Source organism: Xyrauchen texanus, chromosome 25, assembly GCF_025860055.1.
Source record: "Xyrauchen texanus isolate HMW12.3.18 chromosome 25, RBS_HiC_50CHRs, whole genome shotgun sequence".
Taxonomy (NCBI): Eukaryota; Metazoa; Chordata; class Actinopteri; order Cypriniformes; family Catostomidae; genus Xyrauchen; species Xyrauchen texanus.
Genome location: NC_068300.1, coordinates 2,815,747 through 2,836,549, shown reverse-complemented (window position 1 = coordinate 2,836,549; position 20,803 = coordinate 2,815,747). Strand labels below are relative to the sequence as shown.

The following is a 20,803-nucleotide window of genomic DNA, read 5'->3' as shown; positions in this document are numbered from 1 at the left end:
GTGTTTTTGCATTTTTTTCCAAACACAATATTACTCAACTTGAGGCTTTTACATGTAGTTTAAATACAATAAGAAACTTCTGTTTCAGTTTTTTTTTTTTACCAAAAACTCAGGCTTCAGGTATCAGTGTTGCAATTGTTTGGCTGTAATAGTATTTCTGAAGTGTTTTTTTTTTTTTTTTGGGGGGTATGGGGCGTTAAGAGGATCATGAAGAGGTCAGGGGGGCGTTTGTTCAAAAAAGGTTGAGAACCACTGACTTAGAAGATATAGCTCAAAAATCATAGTAGCCCCGCCCCATATGTAGCCCCGCCCCGTTCTGCTGCAGCCAGTGATACTTGAGCGCGTCAACACTCCAGTCCAGTAGGAGACGCAAAAGCGCCGTTAAACGCAAGAAGAAGAAGAAATTACGCGTAAGTGTTTGATTGTGTTTATCTTCATTTGTGAGTTTATGTTTGTGTATATCTGTGCATGTTGTTTTTCTCTCTTTGGGGTTTTAATGATCGTAATACAAGATTATTATCGTCGTTTGTGACGGAGAGACACACAAAAAACTTCGGAGCCCCTTCAGGGGGAATTTGTTTTCTGAAATAGTTTTACTTTCCCTCGCAATACATTTACCATGATTTTACTACAGTAACTATATCCATTATATTCGTAGTGAAACTATAATACTACAGGAAAACGAATACTGTGATTTAAAAACATAATATAGTGATTATTCTGGTTTTACTACGATAACTGTAGTTTAACTGTGATTACTGAGGTAATTTAACGATTGTATTTGTAATAAAACCAAAGTAATCACAAGATTAACCATTAATAATCTATATTAAAACATGGTTTTGGTCCCACCTCAGTCATGTTTACTACAATATTACTGTAGTAAAACCATGTTTCAGACCAAAAACATCACACTGTCATGGTAACTACTATAGTAAAGCCATGATTTTTATGTATACTGTAGTAAAATCATGGTAAATATAACACAAAACTTGATCCATGTCAGGCCAGAGAGAGAGTGAAAAATGTGTTAATGCGGAAAACGTTACTAACTTTATCAGTGGAGCTGACGGAAGATAATAAAACTATATAGAAAAAGAGCATTTCACACTTGAACATAATTAAAAAATGTAGTTTTAAAACAGAGTTCCAATGTGTTAAATTATAGAGTTTTTATAGAATTGGGCTGTTAGTGTTCCAAAAATGCACACTGCTGTTTTTCTCCCAGTATTGTGTATTTATTTTTAATTTAAAACATCTTTATTTACAAAAATATAGTTTTTTTGTATTGTGGGCTAATTCAATGACTGCCGTCTATTATTTTGAATGGTGAGGAAAGGCAACTTTAATAAATGTACGGATAGTTGCAGCAATTAAATTAATTGCAAAGAGTGGCCTTTTATTTGTTCTCCATGCACTTATCGATAACCGGTGCATGATACGAGATATTTGTGTTGGCACTCCTGGAAGTGTCATGACGTGGATATGTTTGCAGTATCGGATCCATGCAGGTATGTCATTAAGACCAATCCATAACAGTGCGAGTAATGCTTCACGTATAATAAATCTTTTTATAAAGTCTTTCAAAGTCTTTCAAGTATGTTCAGTTGAAGTTAAAAGTTTACATACACCTTTGCCAAATACATTTAAACTCACAAATTTAATGTCACAAATCCTGACATTTAATCATAGAAAACATTCCCTGTCTTAGGTCAGTTAGGATCATTTCTTTATTTTAAGAATGTTAATGTCAGAATAATAGTAGAGAGAATTATTTATTTCAGCTTTTATTTCTTTCATCACATTCCCAGTGGGTCAGAAGTTTACATACACTTTGTTAGTATTTGCTAGTATTGCCTTTAAATTATTTATTTCAGGAGTGGTGATGGTGTAGTGGGCTAAAGCACATAACTGTAAATCAGAAGGTCGCTGGTTCGATCCCCACGGCCACCACCATTGTGTCTTTGAGTAAGGCACTTAACTCCAGGTTGCTCCGGGGGGATTGTCCCTGTAATAAGTGCACTGTAAGTCGCTTTGGATAAAAGCGTCTGCCAAATGCATAAATGTAAATGTAAATTGTTTACCTTGGGTCAGATATTTTGGGTATCCTTCCACAAGCTTCTTGCAATAAATTGCTAGAATTTTTGCTCATTCCTCCAGACAGAACTGGTGTAACTGAGTCGGGTTTGTAGGCTTCCTTGCTCACATACGCTTTTTGGAGGTATATTTGGGATCATTGTCTATTTGACCAAGCTTTAACTTCCTGGCTGATGTCTTGAGATATTGCTTCAATATATCCACATAATTTTCCTTCCTCATGATGCCATCTATTTTGTGAAGTGCACCAGTCCCTCCTTCAGCAAAGCACCCCACAACATGATGCTGCCTCCCCCATGCTTCACAGTTGGGATGTTGTTCTTCGGCTTGCAAGTCTCACCCTTTTTCCTCCAAACATAACAATGATCATTTTGACCAAACAGTTACATTTCTGTTTCATCAGATCAGAGTATATTTCAAGATCTTTGTCCCCATGTGCACTTGCAAACTGTAGTCTGGCTTTTTTATGGTGATTTTGGAGCAGTGGATTCTTCCTGGCTGAGCAGCCTTTCAGGTTATATCGATATAGGACTCGTTTTACTGTGGATATAGATACTTGTCTACCTGTTTCCTCCAGCGTCTTCACAAGGTCCTTTGCTGTTGTTCTGGGATATATTTGCACTAATTGCACCAAACTATGTTCATCTCTAGGAGACAGAATGCGTCTCCTTCCTGAGCGGTATGATGGCTGCGTGGTCCCATTGTGTTTATACTTGCGTAGTATTGTTTATACAGATGAACGTGGTACCTTTATGTGTTTGGAAATTGCTCCCAAGGATGAACTGGTCTTGGCTGATTTCTTTGTATTTTCCCATGATGTCAAGCAAAGAGGCACTGACTTTGAAGGTAGGCCTTAAAGTAAATACACAGGTACACCTCCAATTCAGTACAACTCCTATTAGAAGCTAATTGTCTAAAGGCTTGACATAATTTTCAAAAATGTTCCTATCTGCTTAAAGGTAGGGATGCACTGATCCGATACTGACGCTTTTAGAAGGATCTGGTATTAAATTAAATCGGGTAGTTCAAAGATGTTATATGTTAAATAAAGCCTGTTACAATTTATAATACTCCTGATGTCAGGAGAATGAAACCAAACTCCACATACACCTTTATATTTATAGGCTATCACATGAGAAACAAAGTTATTTAACAGAGCTGTTTATAATCCTGTAATAATGTTTTTGAGTGATGTCAGTCCATTATAATGATGATGTTTTTGTGTTCAGATGTTCATCATGAGAGCAGGTGGATGTGATCTGCTGTAAATCAGTAGGAACTGATCTGTCCATGCTGGATATTGATGATTTCATCATAGAAATCTCTCAGCTGAAGAAAGAGGTGACGTCACTGAAGACAAAACTGATGGAGAGAGACGACAGGTTACAGGTTAAACATTCATTTCATCCTTAAAGTTGAGATTGTAAGCTTTCAAATGATGTGATACGATGAACGGTACAGATGTGATTGTGTTGTGTTTTTTAGGAGCTGGAAAAGGTTTCCTGTCAATCTTCAGTGTGTGTGACTGATGGGAACTCCACAGAATGTCAGGATTCAGTGTGGAGCGGCAGAGATCAGTCCACACCACAGCAACTGCTGGATAAACTCTCTGAACAGAGATCCAGAGACACACAGGACTCACAGCTCACTTTACTCTGTTCTACTGACGGTAATCAGGGTGATCAAACCTCCACAGAGTCTCTGACTTCTGTCTGTAACGCTGGAGAACAGCAGATGCTGCAGATACCAGTGAAGATCGAAGTGAAACAGGAGGAGATAAAAGTAGAGGAACAACAGAGTAATGAAGATGATGGTGATGATCAAACCTCCACAGAGTTTCTGACATCTGTCTGTAAAGCTGGAGAACAGCAGATGCTGCAGATACCAGTGAAGATGTGTTCAGTGAAGCTGCTGGACTGCAGGAACCTGATGAAGATGAGAGGAGAAATCAAAGTAGAGGAAAAACAGATTAATGATGATGATGATCAAATCTCCACAGAGTCTCTGGCTTCTGTCTGTAACGCTGAAGAACAGCAGATGCTGATGATACCAGTGAAGATCGAAGTGAACCAGGAGGAGATAAAAGAAGAGAACACAGTAGAGGAACAACAGGGAGATGAAGATGATTATTTTTCTTCAGGTATGTTTCTTCCTTTAATAATTTATATTTTCATGTCAATCAACTGTCATTTTACAAGTCATTTATATTCAAAACAGTTCCCTGTTGTTTTTATTTTTGTTTAAGTGCTCAGTTTAAAAAGGTGCATGTACTACAGTGTTTTTTTGGACTGCTTTTTACCAGCGGCGCTGCACGTATTTGGATCTACGGTGTAGCAGCGGGGAACAAAGAAAATAAAAAGTGATGATTTGTGCTTTCCTCATCTTAAGAAAAAGAAAGCTGCAAATAATGAATAAAGTACACTTTATTATTCTTCTATCATTATACTTTGTTAGTTGGATTTCTAAGCCAGTGGTTCTCAACTGGACAGATTTTTCAATTGATATCAAGTGGCGACCCACCATATTAAAGAACACAACCTGTATTTAAAGGGTCATGAAACACTAAACCACATTTACTGAGATGTTAACAGATATGTACAACGATAAGCCAAAACATTATGACCACTCACAGTTTAAATAAATACTGTTATTCATCTCCTAACAAGGCCACATGTCAAGGTTTGGGTAGATTAAATGGTAAGCAACATTCAGTTCTTGTTTTCAACATGTTGAATGGAGGAGAAATAGGCAGGAGTAAAGACGCGAGTGACTTTGACAAGGGCCAAATTGTTATGGTCAGACGACTGGTTCAGAGCATCTCTGAAACAACTTGTGGGGTGCTCCCAGTCAGCAGTGGTGAGTACCTACCGACAGTGGTCCGAGGAGGGATAAACCACAAATCGGAGAAAGGCTGTTGGGCGCCCAAGGACCATCGATGCACGAGGGCAACGAAGGCTATCCCATCTGTTCTGAACTGACAAAAGTCACAGAAAATTTGAATGATGTTTACAGGAAGAATGTGTCACAATATCAGTGCATCACACAGCATCACTGCTGTATATGGGGCTGCACAGAAGTGGACCTTGAAACAGTGGAAGAAGGTCACCTGGTTCGATGTTTCATGTTTTCTATTAGATCATGTGGACGGCCTTGTCCATAGGTGAGACTATGGATTACTCCTTATGTCTCTGGTTAGATTTAGATATAAAATAAAAAAAGAAATGGCAAATAAATAAACTTTAGTATTTCTTGTTAAAATAACAAAACTAAAAGCCTAAGCACATATAAAAACATTTAACTACAACTTATAAAGTATAAAAATGATTTCTTATACAGTATATTCACTCTAATTGATTTAATATGAATCTATTCTAGTTACCAGTTAGTGTTACTGCAGTTTAGTAAGGATGATTATTAGGGCTGCCACTGTTACCAGTTTTACTTTGTACAAGGGAAAACACTGGTGTGAAATTTTATATTGGTGGAAACATGATGAATGAAACTTCCAAGATCAATACAATAGCCTAACAAATAGAATAGCCTTAAAATAGATTAGTTGCCTAATAAAGAGTTTGTGACCCATGATAAATTAACCTTAATAAAGCGTTGAAAGCCAGAGGCTTTTTACCAACGTATCACACTACACATGCATCAAAGTATGCACATTGACAGAAGATGTTTAATTGCAGGTACCGAATATAATGTACATGGTGTGTAACTGTTAGAAATCTTGGATTCTGAATGACACAATAAATGCTGCTATACACACAGACCTGTGTATGTGCTGGAAAATGATGGACGTGAGAACAGAACTCTGGAATGGTCCTTTACACTCAGGGTGTGTCAACTTCCTGTTGGTTCCACTTCCTGTTGCTGATGGCACGCTGCACAAGTGTTTGTAGCCTGCTTCATATTGCTGTTTCTATGGTATACTGGAAAACGATAAGCGTTTTATACATTTTAAGGGATTTTATTGGCAATCCCTTGTTCTTCATAACCTCTGCAATTCACTCTGGCATGCTGGATATCAGCTTCTGAGCAAAATCCTGAATGATGGCGGTCCATTCTTGCCTTATTAGTGCTTTTGATTTGATCACAATTTGTGGGCTTCTGCTTGTCCTCTCGTCTTTTGAGGATTGACCACACTATGGGATTAAGATCCGGGGAGTTGCCTGGCCACGGATCAAAAATTTCAATGTAATGATCTCCGAGCCACTTCATTATTACTCTTGCCTTGCGACATGGTTCTCCATTATGAAAATGCTCGGATCATCACCAAATTGCTCCTGGATCGTTGGGAGAAGTTGCTCTTGCAGGACATTTTGATACCATTCTTTATTCATGGCAGTGTTTTTGGGCAGAATTGTGAGAGAGCCGACTCTCTTGGATGAAAAGAAACCCCACACATGGATGGTCTCCGGATGCTTCACTTTTGGCATGACACATGACTCATGGTAGCATTCACCTTTTCTTCTCCGGACTATCGATTTTCCAGATAATAACTTTGCACCAGTCTTGTGCTTTCCAATCCTTGTACTTCCTGCAGAATTTCAGTCTGTCCTTGATATTTTTCTTGGAGAGAAGTGGCTTTTTTGCTGCCCTTCTTGACACCAGTCCATTGTCCAAAAGTATTCTCCTCACTGTGCGTGCAGATGCACTTACACCGACCTGCTGCCAATACTGAGCAAGCTTTGCACTGGTGGTGACACGATTCCATAGCTGACTCCTCAGGAGGAGATGGTCCTGGTGCTTTCCTGTCCTGAAGCCTTCTTCACTGCAGTTGAACCTCTCTCCTTGAAGTTCTTGCTGATCCGGTAAATGATTCTTTGCAGCAATTTCCTTGCATGTGAGGCCATTTTGATGCAAAGCGATGATGGCTGCATGTCTTTCTTTAGAGGTAACCATTGCTTTACCTCTTGTTTTCTAAAACAATAATTATTCTCCCTAATTTATCTTTAATCTATTTGAGACATTTGAATTGTAGATGTTTATTTACCAATATAATGATTCCCCTGCTCTTACTTGAGCCAGCACTATAAAAAAAACATGTCCACCCCATATCTTCCCAAATTTGTCAGCTTCCTATAGAGAAAGAGGTGTTTCTTGAAGAAACACTATATCATATTTCTTACGTTTAAGAACCTGGTTAATAACCTTCCTTTTTTATATGTGGTGCCCCATAGATACACGTATATTAACATTTTACATTTTGATAATAATAATAGAAAAAATTTATTGTGTGTCAAAAACAAGATTATACAGACTACATTTCCCATTAGTGAAACAATCAAACCCTGAACTTCCCCCCAAACAATACAATAAGCAGAATGAACACAAAGAATGTGTAGATTCATACAGAAATGTCTCAAAGGCGTGATCCTCCACAAAACAAATTCCAGCCAATATAAAACTGTTTAGTTTCCTCAGACAGACAGACGAATGTTCAGCGAGCCAGCTGTTACGAGTTCAGCAGATGACGTAATAATTCCAAAATCCTGTAAAAATACTCCACAAAACAAACCCCAGCCAGCAGAAGGCATAAGCACAATAAACAAACAGAATCATTCACAAATGACCCGAAGCAGTTTTATTCCACAAAACAAGCTCCAGCGGCTAGGCGGAACCAACACAAAAAGAAACAAATCAGGCATCCCGGCTCTTCGGATGGTCAAGTCAATTCACTCGGGGGCCACATAAAAGTATGTACCATGACTTGGTACGTCGGCTTTAGAAAATACATATGAGTTTGTAGATATTTGTGGCCATCCGTAGTGTCTGTTCTCAATAAATCACTAAAAGTGATCCTCTGTCAATGCAAAGGAAAAGTCCACTCACAAAACAAACTCCAGTCGCTAAGTGGAGTCAATGTAAAAAGAAACAAAAATGGCACCCAGCTTCCTCCTACAATAGACTAACTGTAAAGTGAGTCAATCCACTTACATAAGAAACACCCAATGGTTTATTCACCCATTGTTTGTATAAAAGACGCAAAGTATGTAAATACTTTGCGACCGCCCTTCGCTTCTATTCACAGCTTGTTTCTTGCATTCCCTGAATTGATCGTGTTTCTCTCGTCGAACTCGCAAAGTCCGGGAACAAGAAAATATTATGATTCTTCAAATAATTTTTTCCTTTGCTCCTTACATGGTGCAACACAAGATCTTTATCAGATGATCTCATAAATTTGGCCAGGATCGATCGGGGCCTGTCTCCCCCAGCAGATCTCTGAGCCGGAATCTGTGAGCTCCCTCAATTTCCAGCTTGTGGGTTATTATGTCGAGCAAACTCAGGAAATCTGGAGTGGTGTTGGCGTAGTGGTCTAAGGCACATAACTGTTTATCGCTGGTTCGATCCCTACAGCCACCACCATTGTGTCCTTGAGCAAGGCACTTAACTCCAGGTTGCTTCGGGGGGATTGTCCCTATAAAAAGTCCACTTTAAGTCGCTTTGGATAAAAGCGTCTGCCAAATGCATAAATGTAAACGTAAAAATGAAAAGCTTGTCTAGGAATTTCACCATATCTCTGCCCTCATGTTCAGGAATTCCAACAATTCAGATGTTATTCCTGCAATTCCGATTCTCAAGATTTTCAAGTTTTTCAAGAATATGTTCCAAATCAACTTTGCTCATGGGAGGATTAGCGGTTAATTCCCTCTCTGATGCCTCCAGATAATCGATTCGTTTCCTAACTTCTGCCAGTCTTGTAACTCACTCAGAGACTTTTCCATCGCCGTAATCGATCAACGTATTACTGCGAGATCCTCCAAGTCAGCAAGAACCTTTGTCAGCATCACCGAGATGTTGACGCTGGACGATCTCACCTGCTGCACCATCCATTACGTGTTCTTTCATCTTGAACCCGTAAGTGTCTTTTAATGTCTCCAGAGCCCGAGGATATTGACTTCTTTGCCATGTTTTACCTCAAAGAGCAAAGGTGTAACTGGGTGTATCGAATTTCATCATATTATAACATAAGATTAATTACAAATTTATCAAAGTGCTCAGAGCTCGTCTTTACACAATGCAAACGCCGGTCTGTCTGGGTCCATAAAATCCCCGCGATCTCAGATACACCTTTCCACGCAGTATTTTTCTTAAAAATGTCCTTGTACGTCGGAAGAGACATATAGAGCACTGGAAAATTGCTAACAGCAAGAATTAGCCTTTCATCCACCTTTCATCCACCTTCCGTTAGTCGCTCCAAAGTTGAACTTTTCTCAACTTTGTCGCGTCGCTGGACACGCCCACATCTAGCGCCAACGGTCGCGACAGCCCGTGTCGCCGGAAGTCGCTGTGCTTGCATTGAAAATTAATGGTATTGAGTCGCTGTCGCGCTGGATGTCGCTGGCAGTGTGTACGCACCTTAACTAGCCCAAACATACCCCCCCGTACTAAATGACCTCTGACCTGAAGAGGGCAGAGGACCCCACTCAGCCTTTCCCGAAGTGTCTCGGTTCTGGTTTTCAGTCGTAAATACTGTCTCGGTTCAGACATACATTTTTCATCCTCCTCTCCCTCTCCAGATGAGAAGACCATGTGGCATTCCTTTGCAATGACTGTTACTGACCAATGAATATTAAAATTTCTACAACAATTTCCCGCTTTTTAGCATTTCAGATTACTCAATCACAATAATAAACAATAAGACTAATTTTAAGTCATATCATCACACTTACACTCTTCTTCCCTGATTTTCACATAAATGATCACTCTCTTAAACATTTGTGAAATAACATTTGGAAAAAGTAAAAAAACTTAGGCTGTTTTTTTTTGTTTTGGGATAGTCCCTTAAGTATTAGCAAGCAAGTAAAGACTTTATCTGAAGCCTGGCTAAATGAGTTAACACTGTTACTGCACTTATGACATGGAAATCAGACCCTCAGTCACATTAGTATAAACAAGGAATAGTGCACAGATTAAGTATGAAAAACACATCAATTTAACATTTTGGTTATGTCAGCAGGCTATAAAAATAGAATAAAATCCCTCATTTCCAACCCTCTCCTTGTACGTCATCTCGTAACACGGATGACCGCTGCTTAAAACCCTCTTAACATATCAAAAGATTCTCAGAAAGAAAAGACATACCTCATTTTAACACATTTCACAGTAGCTCTCGCTACTTTTATCATCATATTTGTGTTCATCATCCTCTGGATAGACTGTCATTTTTTTTACCAATTGAACAGACATCCCTGCTTTAACCAGTCTCTGTACTGAGCTCGAAACACACGTTATAATGCATGGTAAACATAACAATATCAACAGTCCTATCACCGCAATTGGTGACAGTTTGAATCAGCCAATACCCCCATCCTCCCCAAAGATTCATAAACCAAGTAAACCATGTACTCTCAACATGTTCTGGCTCCTGTACGGCTTTTCTCATGTGTTCATTTACATTCGTGACGTCGCTGTAATCTGGAATATTGAAACAACAAGACATTCCCAACATTTTGCAAACTCCCCCTTTCTCTGGAGTTAACATATCAAGAACCAACCTGTTTTGAATGACCTCATCTCTAAACTGTTTCATTTCATCATTTATCATTGTCAAAGCATTTTCTGTGCAATTAGCTATTGCTAATAATGTCCATGCTAACCCATTTATCTTATTAATGGTTACCGTTGTACCCACCCCTAAGAACAATGACCACCCCACATTTGCATAATGTGTACCCTGCATAGTGCTTTGGTAACACCCCAGGCAAAATTTTGGCAGCAAAATTTATTTTGCTGCCAAACAAGGCACCCCCCCCCCCCCCCCACCCCCAGGTGCCTTGTTTGGCAAATACTCAGATGTACCCACATTCATCAAGCCTGGATAACAACACCCTGACCATTTCTTTGGCATCTGATGAAATGCCCTATTGCCACACACCCACACTGCTGCAGGTGAAGTTTCATGTGGCTTGCTGAATGGGCATATGAAGTTGACTTTTTGTCATTGATGATGACATTACTACAATAATGTCAATCGTCTCATACCAGTGAGTTCCTTCTTTATCCAGTCCGCAGTAGTACCTGCCTTGATCAGAAATTCTTACTTGTTTCAGCTCCACTCGCATTCCATCCCTGTTGCTGCTGAGTATGTGGTTTGTTTGTACTCTGAATCTTTCGTCGTTCCCCTTCTTGTAGTCGTAGTAGTAAGCTTTCACATCGCCCCACTTGCATGGATCTCTGCAGACATATAAACGTGCATACTCTTCGCTGCATCCCTCACAGTTCAGACAGTTCTTTTAAAATGGGTTGCAGTTGAAAGTCACATTTGTTCCTTCCTGAATCGTGATGATTTCTCCTTCCAGGCCACGCGTTGGCTCCACGAACATAAATGCCCTTCTCTTGACACGTCGGATGGGATTATTTGGTGCAGTTGTCTCAGTCCAGTTGGTATGGTTTTCTGTTGATAACACTCTCAGGCCCTCGGTAAGGTGCAGTATTATCATACAAATTGTCACTGCAAGCAAAGTCATTATGTACATACTCTTACCCAGACCACACATTCCCGGCACTCTGAATGGGTGCCATGGTCTCAGACGCTCCATTTCTTCCATTTGCTAGATCAGTACTGCAGCTGTGTGACCAGAATATGTAAAGGAGTTCAGTCTTTGAAGCGCTCAGAATCTTATCTGCTTTGCTAATTAACGGTGCCCAGCCGGAAGCTGTTTCCACAACTAGGGCTGCCTGCCTCTTCCAGTCTCCTCCCTTCTTCTTGTATCTGGCTCCTCTTAAACACACACAGCTAGAATGCAGGGATCTGTTGCTAATATTTCTTGAATTATTTTCAGTTCGTACCTTTTCACAATGATTACTGCTTGTGACCACACGATGGGGTTCACTCTGCACACAGGCCGTGTTATTCTCTGTGGTTGGCCTTGCTCTTCCACTGATAGTGGTACTTGGTGTTCAAACTTGACCTCGGAGTTTATTGACATTCACTCGGAACAATCTCTTCCTGTTGCTGATTCTCCTGCGATGTGGGCGGATTCTCCTGAGATGTGGGTGGAACTTTCCTGCAGTGGTTGGCATGAACCCACGTAGCTCTCTCTGCGACCTTCACTGCCGTGTGAGTCGACAGTAGTACTTGGAATGGTCCCAGCCATGTTTTCGCCTTCCAGCTTTCTCCTCAGGTCACGAATCACAACAAAATCGCCAGGCCTGATCTTATGCAGGAAGGTTTCAGCAACCTTTCTCTGAGCAGCTTTCACCTGAACACAAACATTGGACAACAGAGAAGAATTTCTTTGCAATAATTCAAAATGTCATTCTCACACAGATCTGTTGATGGCAGCCTTTATTTCCCCCCTCTATTCCCATGAATGGTGGTCTACCAAAGAGTATTTCAAATGGACTTAAATTTGTTTTGACTCTTTTTCTCATTCTGGTGTACATCAACACAATTGGGAGTGCTTTAACCCATGTGAGCCCAGTTTCCTCACAGTACTTAGCCAATTTGTTCTTGATTGTTTGATTCTCCCTCTCAATAGCGCCTCCACTGGCGGCGTGGTAACTGCAGTGTGTTCTCATGTCAATTCCCAAAAACTGACCCACCTGCTTTATTGCTTCATTGACAAAGTGTGTCCCATTGTCCGAGCTGATTTTTCTTGGAATTCCCCATCTCAGAACAATCTCCGTTAAAAGAGCTTTCGTTACTTCTGCCGAGTCTTGTTTCGAGGTTGGGATTTCTGTTTCCCACAAGGGGTTAACTTGATGAAATCCATCATCAGATACTCAAAAGGCCCCCCTGATGGTGGTTTAGATACTATAGGTGTTTTTATCCCTCTTGCCATGTTATGTGTGTTACAAATGACACATCTTTTACAAAAATTTTCAGCAAATATCATGAAACTCTTTGTAAACCACAATTCTTTCATTTGCGCAACCATCCCCTCTTTTGATACATGGTCTAACCCGTGTATCAACTTTCCATAATGAGGAAAGAAGTGTTTGGGTAAACAAGGCATGCCATCACAGCTCATCCACACATTCTCCTTAAAACTAAAGCCAGCCGCCTTCCACTTGTTTTTCTCCTTGCCTGTGGAAAAAGTTTGCATGCTCTGTAAACAAGAAGAAATGTCGAGGTTATTGTCAGATATCAAAGCACATGTAGTCTTTTTTTTCCTCCATCGCTGCCGCGTCTGCTCGTGCGTTTCCTGTTGAGACTGAACTGTTATCGTTAGTGTGCGCTGCGCATTTGCAAATCGTGACCTTGTCTGGTAAAAGAATGGCCTCCAAAAGCTGAGACACAAGAGATGCATTTAATATTGGATGACCATCTGACTTCAAACATTTTCTGTGCTTCCATAAAGCACCAAAATCGTGTGTCACCCCAAAATCATAACACGAATCTGTGTAAATTGTCACACATTTGTCTGCCATAAGTTTACATGCTTCTGTTAAAGCAACCAGCTCAGCTGCCTGAGCTGAATAATTTGATGGCAGTTTGCCAGATGTCATGACCTCAAATTCAGTGGTTATCGCGTAACCAACCTTATTCTTTCCTGTTTGTGGATCTTTGGAAGCCGACCCATCCACAAAGAGGATATTGTCACAATTGTCTAATGGCGTGTCTAATAGATCTGGATACGGTGTGCACACCTGTTCAAGCGCTGACAGACAACAGTGATGTTCCTCGCCATCCTGCTCTGTGGGGAGGAGGGTGGCAGGATTCAAAGTTGTGCATCTTTTAACAGTTATGTTTGGCATGTCCAATAAAATTGTCTGGTACCTCAGCGATCAGGCTGTAGATAAATGTGACGTTCTCTGTTCTTGTAAAATCATGGAGACTGCGTGTGGAACCGTCAAAGTTAAATCAGAATACTCCACAATAACATGGTCTAATAACATGTCCCAAAAACTTTATTTCCTGTTTCATAAACTGCAATTTTGAAAGACTGACTTTGTGTCACTCTCCCTCTAGGTGCTTCAAAAGGGACACAGAGTCAGCCACACACGTAGCTTCATCACATGCACAGATCAACAAATCATCCACATACTGTTACAAAGCCATTCCAGCTGTCAGGGTTAAGGGTTCAAGGCTTCTTCGAAGCGCTTCATTATAGATCGTCAGTGATTCAGCATACCCCTGGCACAACCATTTGAATGTATAACCCTTATTGTCAAAATCAAACGCGAACCAAAACTGACTCTTCTGGTCCACTGGGATGCTAAAGAAAGCATTAGCCAAATCCACCACAGTAAAATACATTGCATTTTGTGTAATTTGTGACAAAATTGTGTAAGGGTTTGGTACACGTGCCGCCCTAGCAATGACAGCTGAATTTACAGCCTGAAGATCTTGCACAAATCGCCACTCAGTCGGTGAATTTGTATCTCTTATTTTCTTCACAAAGAAGATTGGAGTGCACACTGGAGAATCATGACATGGTATAATTATGCCTTCTATCAATAAGGAGTCAAAAACTGGCATAATACCCTGCAATGCCTCCCGTTTGAGGGGGTACTTGACACGGTCTGTAATCAGATTTTGGGGTGATTACAACCGGTTCACAGCCTTTTATTAGACCCACATCATATTTGTGTTTTGCCCACAGCCTAGGAGGTACTTCTGTCAGAGCAGGGTGAATGTCTGAGACAGAAGTAGCCCCCCTCCAATTTTTCTCCACCGCACTCTTCACAATAGCAGTTACAGTTCTCTGTACTTCAATCTCAAAATCACATTTTGACATAAATGCTCCTCCACTTCTGCTGTGTTTCACTTCTGCACTTATTTCAGCCCAATCTGTTGCTTTTATGCATTCTCTCACAAAAGCGCACAGATCTGTCCACAGCTGCTCTTTGGCCTTGGTCACTGATAAATGTGGCACAGCTTCTCCTGCTACCAAATAGAACTGCATTTGATTTTCTGTCAGGCAAGCTGAGAGCGCGCACACATTTTCTGTCCAGAAAATCTTATCAAATTTCCTTATCTCATTTCCTACCCTGTTAAACCACCCCTCCTCATTTTGTGGTTCCCGTTCAATTACGACATGTGACGTGCAATGCAATTGGTCAGGCGTCATATTTTCTGTGTTAAATGACATTGTTCGATCTTTTGCCAATTTCAAGATAATTTTTGCCCAATCATCATTTTTCACACACCATTCATATGCCCACTGCGGTTCAAATTTAGAACAACATATTTGTGGTTCTTCCTCAATGCTAATCCCAAAGGAACCCCCATAAGGGTCAAATTCAATTCACACATTAAATCTCTGGCCATTAGAGGTAACGGGCAAGCTGGTGAACACAGAAACGCATGTTTAAATGTTCTCCCCTTCTCCGTCTCACACTCCAAGGGCACTGTGAATTTTTCAGAAATCAAATGGCCCGAGGCCAAAGTGCTCTCATGCACTGAACCTGTCAGTTTTGGTACACATGGCAAGTCACATGGTCGTATAGTAAAATTGCTAGCCCCAGAATCTACCAAAAAAAATCTACTAATGTCCATCAACTAACATTTGATATCTCGGCATTTGTAAAAACCCTGAACTTTTGTACATCCTTAAACATTCATCCGAAACGTTATCACGTAAAGCTTCATCAGTCACACTCAAAGATTTGCAAGCGTTGTCTTCATTGCAGAGAGCAGTATGTAAATCAGTGTATGTGTGCGTGTTGGATGTGTGTGTGGTTAAAAAATTTTCACTTCCCTTTTCTGTAGCCAGCAGGTGATAACCCTCAGCTCGACCCCCTCCTTGCTGCTCTCTGCTCTGCTTCAATCTGCCTTTTCCTTCCCCGGACAGTCTGTAGCCCAGTGTCCCTCTTGTTTGCACAGTTTGCATTTTTGCATTCTCTGAACTCATGGTCGTCAGTCTCACACAAGCCGCAATTCCACTTCCGCTGATTTCTGTAGCCTCTCTTCTTTTTGTCGGCCCATTTCTGCTGCGGTTTCGATGCGCTGACATTAGATTGTAGTTGCGCAACTGCCAGCTGAAGATCTTTCTCCCCCTTCGCCTTGACTTTGTCTTTCTTTGTCAGCAGCTGTTCCTCTGCGTGCACAGCGTGTGCCAGGTTGGAGGTCAGCCGCCCGCTCTTCCATTCAATGTAACTTGCTTTCACCGCTTGCGCGATCTCAGGTCTCAGAAAAAGTTCATTCAGGTCTCCTTCACTGTCCGAGTCGGGAGAAGCTGCTTGTGGTGCTTGTCTTCTGGGCGGAGAGCAGTCGAGGTCGGGGTTCAGTTTCAGGGCTTTCAGCTCTGCCATGGGATAGTGATGATTATACGCCGGCGGCGCCGGCACAATCGCCGTTGCATGTGGGGAAACACAAACATACTTTTCATTAGTTGGTTCTGGTGGTGCTGACTCACAAACAGATCTTTTACACATTTTATTTTAGTTTTTCCCTACACTTTTCAATCCTACATGCTAATTCTTTCTGCATTTGCTTTCGTTCTCTTCTATCTGCTTCCTTAAGCCAACAGCCCACTGTCTGTTCACATTTTTTACACACATATTGAACGCAGCCACAACAACCTCTTTGTGCCTCGCTGCCCTGTTCCACTGATTCTTGCACCACTCTCAGTCTAGTCGTGCTCAGTGTTCCCTCCCCTGGGGAAATCATGGTATTTGATCAGTTTCTCTATGTCCTGCATACATTTTCTCCTATAGTTTTTTTCTCATTTGTATCAAATTTGGCAAGCTTGCTTTGAGATTTTCCCATACTGGCTGTTTCTGTTTCTCTGTGGATTTACCGTTCGACGCACGTCTAATAATCTGTCGGACGTCTCCAACAGATCTGATTTCTTAACCCAAGATCAGATAAGGGTGCACTCCCTAGTGCTTTGTTAATTACGGTTTACTCAAAATCTTTCTCTGGAGTACGTTCCAGCACTCAGTATTTTAGCTAACCTAATTAAACAATTTTTGCGAGAACTCTGTATAGAGTCTCTGTTTAGAAAACCTCTTGACCTGTTCGTAGGTCTCAGTTTCTGCTCGAGAACCTCTTGTACTCGCGCCACTATGGTTCACTCACTCTTATACCAAAAGTAAATAATTTTGTCGTCTCTTGTCAGAGATATTTGGGTTGCCATGTGCCATTTGATTCCAGTGGAGTTTCTCCTGGCCCTGATGCGGTCAGTCCCTCTCTCTTAAGCTTATGAGGTAGAGCTGGAACTTCTCAGTCCAGGTGGCCAAACACTGTCCGCTCTCAGGTCTACAAGGCACTTCCAAGGAATCCCACTATCCTGACACCAAATTGTTGTGGCAAAAAAATTATTAACCAACCTTTATCACTGTGTAAGAGACACTCTGAATTAAACAGTCTTTTAAAAGAATTTATTCTTGCAAGAAGGACCCAGTCATTACACAGGAATTACTCTGTGCCATGAGTGAGACGAATCAGAAAGGGCTGGGCTCTTTTTATACCTCTTTCCCCAAGGTCTCTAACAGAAGCAGATCTTCCCCCTCTACATTTCTTAGATACAGGGACTAGGCTACTATCCCTGATTTACTAATAACTAGCCCAAACATACCGCCTTTCCCGAAGTGTCTCATTTACATTTACATTTACATTTATGCATTTAGCAGACGCTTTTATCCAAAGCGACTTACAGTGCAATTATTACAGGGACAATCCCCCCGGAGCAACCTGGAGTTAAGTGCCTTGCTCAAGGACACAATGGTGGTGGCCATGGGGTTAGAACCTGTGACCTTCTGATTAACAGCCCTGTGCTTTAGCCACTACACCACCACCACTCTAGTCTCGGTTCTGACATACATTTTTCATCCTCCTCTCCCTCTCCAGATGAGAAGACCATGTGGCATTCCTTTGCAATGAGTGTTACTGACCAATGAATATTAAAATTTCTACAACAAGATCTATTCACATTGTACAGTATATTTCACAGCAGGCACATTTATAGGCTTTCATCATTACTAGGGCGTCTGGGGCCCATCAAGTACACAATCTATTGCGCTATGATGTTGTAGGGGGGTTTAAAATTTTTTATTTTATTTATTCATTTTAAGCAGCGCAATGCAACATCAGAACACAGGGCTCAAGTGTTTAGAAGTACCCATTTCAAAGTGGCTAGTAAGAGTGAAAGAAATACACACTACTGCTGATTCTATGGTGGGCAGGTATTAATTTCAAACCTTGATGACTATAATCATTAAATGCAGTTATTAGGCAGAATAAATGGAATATATAAAAACCTCTTGCCCAGCAAACATCACAAATTAATACTGGACATTTGTGTTCTTACATTGAATTAATTTTCAATTTGTTGTTACATTTCTCCCTCTTGAATTGATTTTTGTCTATTTACTGTGTTTATTGTAGAGCTGATGGAAGGGAAAGAGAACCGTCAAGAACTGAATAAAGTGGAGGACCAACGTCAGTGTCAGAAACATCATGATTTTATATCTGGAGAAAAATCTTTGAGTTGCTCAAAGACTAAGAAGAATTTATCACCAGAAAAGCATAAAAGAAAAGCAGCCAAAAATACTTTCACCTGCTCACAGTGTGGAAAGATTTTCACAAATAAGGTCTGGTTTAATAGACACATGAAAATTCATATTGGAGAGAAACCTTACACGTGCCATCAATGTGGTAAAAGTTTTGCATATACAGTTTGTCTAAAAGGTCATCTCCGCTCTCATTCTGGAGTGAGACCACTTGAATGTGAAAAGTGTGGTAAAACATTTGTTTTGAATTCAAGCCTAAGAAAACATCTGAAAACTCACACAGATGAGAAGCCTTACAAGTGTTCTTTTTGTGGAAACCGTTTTGCACACCTGTCCTATTTGAAAAAGCACCAGAAAATACATACCGGTGTGGGGGCTCATATGTACTTTGAATGTGGGAAGATCTTTATAACAGCCGGCAGCATGAAACCGCACCAAAGAATTCATACTGGAGAAAAACCTTACAAGTGCTCACACTGTGGAAAGAGTTTCACTCAATCACACAACCTGAAAACACACAAGAGAATTCATACTGGAGAGAAACCTTACAAGTGCTCACACTGTGGAAAGAGTTTCACTCAATCACAAAACCTGAAAACACACGAGAGAATTCATACTGGAGAAAAACCTTGCAAGTGTTCACACTGTGAAAAGAGTTTCATTCTGTCACAAAACCTGAAAGCACACGAGAGAATTCATACTGGAGAAAAACCTTACAAGTGCTCACACTGTGAAAAGAGTTTCACTCAGTCACAAGACCTAAAAAAACACAAGAGAATTCATACTGGAGAAAAACCTTACAAGTGCTCACACTGTGAAAAGAGTTTCCCTCAGTCACAATACCTGAAAACACACGAGAGAATTCATACTGGAGAAAAACCTTACAAGTGCTCACATTGTGAAAAGAGTTTCACTCTGTCAGAAAATCTGAAAAAGCATGAGAGAGTTCATACTGGAGAAAAACCTTACAAGTGCTCACATTGTGAAAAGAGTTTCACTCAGTCAGAAAACCTGAAAAGGCACGAGAGAATTCATACTGGAGAAAAACCTTACAAGTGCTCACACTGTGAAAAGAGTTTCACTCAGTCACGGAACCTGAAATCACACGAGAGAATCCATACTGGAGAAAAACCTTACAAGTGCTCACACTGTGAAAAGAGTTTCCCTCAGTCACAAGACCTGAAAAAACACAAGAGAATTCATACTGGAGAAAAACCTTACAAGTGCTCTCACTGTGAAAAGAGTTTCACTCTGTCACAATACTTGAAAAAACACGAGAGAATTCACACTGGAGAAAAACCTTACAAGTGCTCACACTGTGAAAAGAGTTTCACTCTGTCACAATACCTGAAAAAGCACGAGAGAGTTCATACTGGAGAAAAACCTTACAAGCGCTCACACTGTAAAAAGTTTCACTCAGTCAGAAAACCTGAAAACACAAGATAATCCATACTGGAGAGAAATCATACAACTGCTCTTCATGTTGGAAAAGTTTCAGGGCAGCAAGTAATCTACATAGGCTTGTCAAAATAATTGCCCAAGTAGACACACTGAGCAAAAAGCATCTTCACATCCAACAAGATTAAGTAAATAGTTGGAAAGATGAACACAAAGATGGAATTTTTACAAATTGAGTAGCATCCTCTAAGAAAATCCCCTGCTGATATTGTACGTTTGCCCACTGACAAAAAAATGAACAGTCTATAATTTTAATGGTAGGTTAATTTGAACAGTGAGAGACTGAATAACAACAAATAAATCCAGAAAAATGCATGTCCAAAATGTTATCAATTGAATTGCATTTTAATGAGGGAAATAAGTATTCGACCCCTCTGCAAAACATGATTTAGTACTTTGTGGCAAAACCCTTGTTGGTAATCACAGAGGCCAGACATTTCTTGTAGTTGGCCACCAGGTTTGCGCACATCTCAGGAGGGATTTTGTCCCACTCCTCTTTGCAGATCTTCTCCAAGTCATTAAGGTTTCGAGGCTGACGTTTGGCTATTCGAACCTTCAGCTCCCTCCACAGATTTTCTATGGGATTAAGGTCTGGAGACTGGCTAGGCCACTCCAGGACCTTAATGTGCTTCTTCTTGAGCCACTCCTTTGTTGCCTTGGTCGTGTGTTTTGGGTCATTGTCATGCTGGAATACCCATCCATGACCCATTTTCAATGCCCTGGCTGAGGGAAGGAGGTTCTCACCCAAGATTTGACGGTACATGGCCCCGTCCACCATTCCTTTGATGTGAAGTTGTCCTGTCCCCTTAGCAGAAAACACCCCCAAAGCACAAGTTGAGTT

The 20,803-nt window shown here is 40.7% G+C and overlaps 1 protein-coding gene across 1 annotated transcript in view; it reads left to right on the top strand.

Moving 5' to 3' along the window:
- LOC127618543 (zinc finger protein 271-like) overlaps positions 1-20,509 on the top strand; it is a 123,334-nt gene extending 102,825 nt beyond the window's left edge. Inside the window, exon 6 of the mRNA XM_052091045.1 lies at positions 18,927-20,509. Within this exon, the coding sequence (XP_051947005.1) occupies positions 18,927-19,950 (1,024 nt within the window). The 3' untranslated portion in view covers positions 19,951-20,509. The remainder of the gene's footprint in view (positions 1-18,926) is intronic.
- Positions 20,510-20,803: the final 294 nt, after the last annotated feature.